The 8552-nt window shown below is 36.7% G+C and overlaps 1 protein-coding gene across 5 annotated transcripts in view; it reads right to left on the bottom strand.

Annotated features, from left to right (window-relative positions):
• Positions 1 to 8552, bottom strand: part of LOC110018955 (serine/threonine-protein kinase BLUS1) — a 96941-nt gene that overhangs the window by 45202 nt on the left and 43187 nt on the right. For all 5 annotated transcript variants that reach the window (XM_020716438.1, XM_020716441.1, XM_020716443.1 and 2 more), the window contains exon 2: positions 6502 to 6737. In XM_020716438.1, coding sequence (XP_020572097.1) covers positions 6502 to 6669 — 168 coding nt within the window. In that variant the 5' untranslated portion in view covers positions 6670 to 6737. The remainder of the gene's footprint in view (positions 1 to 6501; positions 6738 to 8552) is intronic.

Here is an 8552-nt window from a genome sequence, read left to right as displayed (position 1 = left end):
GCCCATCCACTTAGTCCTCAGTGTAGACCTCATAGACTTTAGGTGTACACCCTAGGTGAGAATTCATTCACCTAATTCTCAGCATACGCTTCTTAGAGTTTTAGGAGCACATACCTAAGGTGAGAGTCCATCCACCTAATTCTCAGCATAGGCTTCTAGATTTTAGGGGCACGCCCTAGGTGAAAGTCTATCCACTTAATTTTTAACATAGGCTTCCTAGATTTTAGGAGCACACCTTAGGTGAGAGTCCATCCACCTCATTCTCAGCACAGGCTTCCTAGGTTTCAGGAACATAACTTAGGTAAGAGTCTATTCCCATAATCCTCGAATGCACAATGAAACTAGACAGTTAACCCTAATTCACAAACTGACTAAAACACTAAACATGATGCATCGAGACGTGACCCATGCTTCCTTAGTTAAATCAACAATGAAATTCCCTCAATGACTTAACCTACAATAAAACCCAATGCATCGGGATTTGAGCTTGAATATTACACTCAAATCCTCCTGACAATTGGGGAAATTTCTTAACGTCACATATGGATCATCGGACTAGTATGAGTCTAGGGTCTAAGTGGCGAGGGCGACATTGCTTATGTGTGCTTAAACGAGGGATACGAAGTGAAATTATTAGAATAGTATCTCCTACCTCAAGGATCTTCAATAAGAGAGAGGAAAGGATCCAGGATACTATTCGCCGACACTTGATGGAATCGTTGCCCCCGACACTCTTAGGTTGTCAGTAGTTCTTGCATGATTTGAGTGACTAGTCTGTGAAAAATTTCTTTTGCATGATTAAAAGAACTCTGCATAAAAAAAGACTTGAATAATAACTTTTGCATGAAAAATCTTCCTATGAAAATTTATAAAGGTCCACGGCTAGTCACTTGGATTGAGGTTAAGAACTACCTCCTATAGAGTGTCGAGTTGACAACTCTTATTCAAGATCGGGAAGCACACAACCCAGCTCTGAGCCCCCACTTTCACCAAAGTCTTATACCCAGTCCTGATCTTTCATATGTGGCTAAGTGTTTCGTTTACTTGTGATTTATACGACTCGCTTTTCTGACTTTTGTGCTGAGTTTTCTTGTCTTGTTTAGTTTACTTGCAAGTTTATTTAAATCTCCTGCAAATCATACTATGCTCGCAACATTAATAATGCAATAGTAACAGATGCCTAGGTACGCTTTTATAGTTTATCTACAGTCTTTTACTTTACTGCATTTTACCTTTCAAACACATTTTATTTATCTGCAATCTGCTTATTCTGCATGCAAAACCGGTACTGAAACCAAAACTGAAACAAAACAAAATCAAACACTGACACCAAAACTGTGAAACACAGATCACCAATCCCAACCACTTAAACCCTGGAGCCGTCGCGACAACAGGAGCTTGGAGCCAACTTCATGGGCAGCATGACGAGGAGTTTGGAACGAGCAATAAGAGGATCTTCTTCAGCATTATCTCTTCCTAGCATAATAACAATTCATAGGACTTCGAGGTAGCTCGCCTAGCGCGATGTAAATCCTCAAATCTTCTTTAGGCTCCTGTACAACCATATTGTGCAGCATAAGTCCTAACTCGCTTTAGGTTCCGAGGTTGTTGTGTGGTACGACGTAAACCCTCCTTTCTCTGTGGGCTATTTGCATAATCGGGTATTATGCAAATGTAAGTCCCAAATAATAAAACTGGCAGGATCAAACAATTAATTAATATCGTCTCCAAAAATGTAGCCGGCCATACAGTATGATAGTTTGGGAAGTTACGGAGGCTTCTCCTTAGAATCTGTGATTTCTCCTAACTCTTCCTTCTTTTGAACTCCTAAAATAAATGCTTCAATTTGTTCTTTTCCCACATGATTTTTCGCGTCCTAAAGTGAAAACCTAAATCTTGAATTCTTGAAAACTAGTACTTCTGATTATTATCGAGAGGTCATTTGAGATGTAATTAACTATAAGAGTTTGTTTTTATAGAGAACTTGAAATCCAGGTAAAATAAACTCTATTAATCTTTATATTAGGTAAGGGAACTTGTCGGTCACACATAAAATATTCGTAGACTAAACGAATGTCATAAATCTCTTAGTTTGTATGATTGGGTTCATCGCTGAGGTATACACTTATATTTTGGGAAGGTCTATTATTCGCGGTATCAGACACGATTATGCAAACTATTAGACGAATAAGATCCACTTGGTCTCATTTTTTTTAAAAATTAAAACATACTACTTTTAAAACTCAAACTATATATCTTTTATACTTACATTAAATTTCAAAAATTATTTTTCATGAACCATATTTTCAAATCTATCTATCGAAAAGTTTGACCGACAGTCGAAGATACATCTTCTTTCGTCGTCTATCCCTTCGTGCTCGTCTCTTTCGACACAGCAAAAGAACCGTTCCTTTTAATTTGTGAAGAGAGAGGCGGGAGCTGGCGGGAATTCAGGACAAAAATAGCAGAAGAAGAATTAAGGTTAATTGCCTAATTTTCATGAAAACCAGACGAAGGCGGAAGAGCACAAATATCAGGCAGAGATTCGGTGAGCAGCTAAAACAAGGGACAAATAAATAACTTCAATTTGTTCCAAAAATGCACTAAACTGCAAACATGAGAAACGATCAAATTGAGCAGTGGACTAGTTTCTAAGTTTTCAACAATTCTCTCACATTGAAATTGGGACACAGATTGCATCATCCACTGACTGTATAGTTCTTTTCCTCAAACATGATAACATTCACCTCTGTAACTCAAAGCTCTTGTCTTCATGCTAGAAGACCAACTGAAGTTGAGCACAATCTCAGTTTCTTAAGAGTAAAACCCTCAGTTAACATATCAGCAGGGTTTTTGTTGTCATAAATTTGATCAAGTAACAATTGTCTGTCATCTAACAATGACCAAATGAAGTGATATCTGATTTGAATGTGCTTAGTCCTGGATTGAAATGTTGGGTTCCTAGCAAGAAATATAGAGCTATGACTGTCACCGTAGAGAGTGCCCTTTTGATTCTTCCAACCTAATTCCTCCAAAAAAAACCATATAGTCATATCATCTCCTTTGCAGCCTCTGACATTGCAACATACTCAGTTTCTATAGTAAACAAAGAAATTGTCTTCAGTAGACTAAAACCCCATGATACTGTAGTGTCACCAAGTGTATAAACATTCCTCGTAGTCCTCCTGCTATCAATGTCTCCAGTTAGATCAACATCAACATAGCTCAGTGCCTCTAAACTCTTTCCGAAAAAACATAAGCATGTTTCTAAAGAGCCCTTTAGATACCTCAAGATCCAATTCACAGCTTTCCAATGTTCATTTCCTGAGTTACTCATGTATCTGATCACATCTCTTACTACATGGGCAATATTTTATGTTGTGCAAACAATAGCATACATAAGTGAATCAATAGTTGAAGTGTAAGGAACCTTATTGGTGTAGTCTTGTTCCTCCTCTGGCTTGGGTGACTAATTCTTGTTTAGTCTGAAGTGACTGCCCATAGGTGTGTCAAATGATTTGACCTTGTCCATATTGAACCTGTTTAGTACTTTTTCACATACTCTGCCTGTGAAAGTTTCAACGTACCTCTGAATCTATCTCTGACAATCCTCATGTCAGGGATTTATTTTGTAGCACCCAAATCCTCCATTGCAAAGTGCTCTGACATCTGCTTCTTTAGATTATTTATTTTATCAATATCGGCCCCCGCAATAAGCATGCATCTACATATAACAGTAGAATAATATAAGAATTGTCAAGATGTCTGATATAGCATGATCTATCTGACATCTATGTACCCTGCATTCTGCATGAACTTATTAAATTTTTTATATCATTTTTTAGAAGTTTGCTTGAGGCCATACAATCTCTTCTTCAGTCTGCAAGTTGAATCTTCATTGCCCTGTACCACAAACCCCTCAGGCTGGTGCATGTAGATGTCTTCTTTAAGATCTTCATGAAGAAATGTTGTCTTCACATCTAACTGCTCAAGGAATAGGTCTTCGGTAGCCACCATGGACACTATCATTCTGATGGTTGTGAGCTTCACCACAGGAGAGAAGTTCTCGGAATAATCAATACCCTACCTCTACTAAAAGTCTTTTACAACAAGTCCAACCTTGTACATCTTACTGTCATCATGCTCAGTTTTCACCCGGTACATCCACTTATTGTATAATGTCTTCTTCTCTGGTGGAAGTTCTGTCAACTCCCATGTCCTATTTTCTAGCAGAGAATTCATTTCTTTCATGGTCAACTCCCACTTGCTTCAATTTTCATCTTGCAAAATTTTCTCATAATTCTGTGGTTTTTTACCATCTGTCAACATAATGTAGTTCAAGGTTGGTGAGTAACACTGAGGAGAATGTCTATTCCTGATTGACCTGTGAACAGTAGCTGTAGGGGTGGGCGATTTTGAAATTGTCTGTGGAACAATAGGAATGAGTGTTTCGGACCCACTCTCCTCATCACTATTATCAGTGCCCTACACTGTGACCTCTAGTAGATCACCAAATCTTACCATCTCGAATTCCTGATGAACCACTTCAGAAACTGTACTGGACTTATCTTTATACATGATCTTCTCATTGAAAATCACATTCATGCTTCTTATGATCTTTCGATCCTGATCATCCTAGAAAAGATAATAAAATGTCTCGTTTCCATAGACAATGAAATAACATTTCTTTGACTTAGCCCCGAGCTTGCTAAGAGCCTCAGGATTAATTAAAACATAAGAAAGACAGCCAAAAGTCTTAAGGTGAAAAAATTTAACCTCTTTCCCACTCCAAACATCCTCAGACAATCTACAGTCTACTAGAACGAATGACCACTGTTGATCAAGTAAAAGGTAGTGCTAACCACATATGCCCAGAAGATTGATGATAGTTTGACGTGCAATCTCATGTTTTTAGCCCGTTCATTAATGGTTTTGTTCATACGTTCTGCAACTTTATTTTGTTGTGGTATCCCTGGAATGATCTTCTCTATTCCGATGTCCTGAGATGCGCAGTACTTGAACTCACAACTAATGTATTCACCACCATTGTCAGATCTCAAACATTTCAATTTTAAATCTGTCTCTATCTCAACTATGGTCTTCCAAGACTTGAACACAAGAAATACATCAGATTTATAGTTCAAGAAATAAACCCATACCTTTATGATGGGGTCATCAATCAACGTGACATAGTAACGAGAGCCTCCAAGAGATGCCACTAGAGAACGTCCCGGCACAACTGTGTAGAAGTTCCAGTTTTCCTGTCATTGGCGCTCTGCTACTTTTTAAAAAACTGACATTCTTTTTTTTTCCCTTAATTTTTTCATCAAATGCATCTTGTTATTCGCTGATAGTTTTTCATACATACCTGACAAAGCTGCATGAGATTTGTAGTTGTCATTTCCTTGATGACGTGTGCAACGCTCGACAGAGTTAATCGAATAACCCACAGAACTTGTCGATCCAACGAATTTCATTCATCCCCGTTCATCTTCTTCAGTCGCTTTCCCAACAACAGAATATGTAGTTTCTTCCCATAGAGATAATTATCTATCTGCATCCTCCAGTAACTAAAATATGTGCTATCAAACTTCTCGATCTCTGATAACTTCACTTCGTCTCCAGTCATCGCTTTCCCTCAAATCCGAACATTGGTTATAATACCAATTATTGTGAAAAATGACAGCAATAAAGTGGAAAAATTCGAAAGAAAAATTCGCAAAACAGAGACAGCACACAGATTTACGTGATTCGGCAAATTGTCTACGTCCACGGAACTGCAGAAGATTTTATTACTTTTAAGATTACATCATCGATTGTCTCGACATACAAGAAAGATTTCTCTCTCCTCTCTCTCTATCTCTCTACCCGAGAGCCACCGAAGAAGAGAACTAGGAAAAGCCTGCGAAAGCTATCTTGTCGAAGATACTTCTTCTGTCCCCTTCATGCTCGTTTCGTTCGGCACGGCAAAAGAACCGATCCTTTTAATTCGCGAAGAGAGAGGCGGAAGCAAGCAGAATAAGCAGGCAGGAATTCAGGCCAAAAATAGCTAAAGAATTATTAAGCCTACTTCCCTTTATTTCACGAAAACAAAAGGAGGGGGAGCACAAATAGCAAGGAGAGATTCAGGGAGTAGCTAAAACAAGAAAGGAATAAATAATTTCAAATTGTTTCAAAGATGCGCTAAACTGCCAAACATGAGAAACTACCAAATTGAGCAGTAAGCCGGTTTTCATATTCTCAACAATCCCCTTCCAAACAAATCAATTGCCCCTATTTTCATTATTGTACTATTCCCCAATAACCTCCCGTGAAATCCACGTTGCAAACACCTTCTATGAGGCATAAAATGGTGTAACACACATAAAAGAAAATATGCATAAGAAACTCATAAAAATAGAAATAATGAGCCAAATAAAATAAGCAAGCTTATGCAGGCTAAGGAAAAACCTATTTTTATTTGATATCGAAAATATATAAATAAATAAAAAAAACTCATACCAGATCATTATTGCACCTCTCAAGATCCAAAACCTTGATAGCAACCACCTCATTCAGAGGAATGCATAATGCCCTGTACACTGTTGCGCTAACACCTTCACCCACTTCCTCATACAATTGGTAGTGCTTTGGATCGGCAGGAAACGCCTTCTCAATTTCATGTCCCATGGTTCTCTTTTATACCATATCATTGAAAAACCCATGCGCTTCTAAGAATTCTTCGATCTTTGAATGTACTGAAGAACAAGCATTTGTTTGATAACTCGTATAACATAACTAATTTATTAAACAAGGAATTCTTAGATTTCAATTCTAGCTAAACTGAGAAAGTTATGGGAAAACGTCACATCTGAAAATACTTTCAGCAAGCAATTATGATTCTGAGAATCCATGACTAAAATTTTAGTGAAAAAAAGGAAAACTACAAAAGCAGATTAGGCCACAGTAAACTTTTATCCACACCGAAACAAAAGCTGATCCACCGCAGGATAACTTACTTCGTCTCAAACAAAAATCCCTATTGACCAGCTTATCAAAACCATCTTTCAAAACTGCAGAATTGGATTTATCCAGTAATATAAGATAAGTTGCACCTTATAAAAATGATCAACCAGAAAGTTAAAAATAAAAAATAAAAATGTCAAGTTCTTCAGTAATATTGAAGGTAACCCAGTAACAGATAAAAATATGATTGCAACGTTATATATAAAAAAATTTAATAAGAACATCAGCCTACAAAGGTATTGTAGTAGCATCATCAACATGATAAATCATTTTTCCGCCAACATCAAGGGACGATCAACATTCAGTGTGCAAGATCATAAAAAATGGCTACAAGAGTGAAGGAAAAAAAAAATGAAGCTGATATAGGAATATGACTAGCGACAATAAACATCAGTGTAAAGATCTTCATGATCTTCATGAAGTCATAGCGCATGGTGTAGCACACGGTAATTTAAACAGTAAAACATTAAGAAAATTATAAATAAAAATAAAGCATAAAAAAGAAAAAATTTAATGAATGTTTTAAAAGTTTCACCTTAGAGTCGTTATAAAATTTGATAAGCAAATGTTTAATCAAATGTATTATTTTTCCTTTAATCATTTAACATTTGTGAATGACATGAAAGTCTGCATAACACCTACATGTCATTCAAATATTTTGACACATAAAAGGCTACAGCACCTAGTTAAAGTAAATAAACTGAAAATTTACAATCATCATTGACCATATTAAATAGCAATATTATTCGAAAAGCAAACTGTTCCTAACATCAAATACATCCAATAGAATGGTAACTAGAGAATGCATTTAAACAAATATGTACAAAATGCATGTAAAAATTAAAAACCAGCTCATTATTTCCATGCAACTACAATATAAATTGAACCATTTCAAACGAGGATCACAAACAGCACAAAGATATGCAACTTATTTCAGCAATAAAAAGGAAACTTAGAATACAGATTATTCTGGGTTCAAAAATAACACTCATGGATGTTGTGACTTTGATAAGGTTGACAATCATTTAATAACTCCAAAAAATAAGAAATTCATTTTACCGGAAGAACAAAACAATTTTAATGGTGTGGCGAAGGCTTAACATTTCATAAAATAATCATTTTTCTAATCGAAAGATAGAGTGCAAAGAAGGCTCAAAGCTAGGAGGTTAACTGCGATGTTTGGAAGCAAAAGAACAAGAATACCGAAGGCTCGAAGCAACCAACCAAAAAAAAGATTGCATGGAAGGCTCGCCCTTCAATAGCAACGAGGTTGTAGTATCAAAGTTGCTATCCAAATAAGCAATTGCGTTGAAGGCTCAAAGCCCATCAACAACGGGGCGATCATGAGACACAAGACAGAAACATATTGAAGCCCTTCAACAATTAGCCCCAAGCATATTGAAGCCCTTCAACATCAAAAGTGACGAGCATGAAAACATAGGAAGAGTCGAGACCAAGAAATAAGACCAAGAGCATGTGTGGAAACCTTTTACCAACTCATCCATGTCCTGACAAACTAATTAAAATTAAAATAAATATTATATATA

Source organism: Phalaenopsis equestris, unplaced genomic scaffold (genome assembly GCF_001263595.1).
Source record: "Phalaenopsis equestris unplaced genomic scaffold, ASM126359v1 Scaffold000036, whole genome shotgun sequence".
Classification (NCBI taxonomy): domain Eukaryota; kingdom Viridiplantae; phylum Streptophyta; class Magnoliopsida; order Asparagales; family Orchidaceae; genus Phalaenopsis; species Phalaenopsis equestris.
Note: the sequence above shows the minus strand (reverse complement) of the source record. Positions and strands in the feature narration are given on the sequence as shown.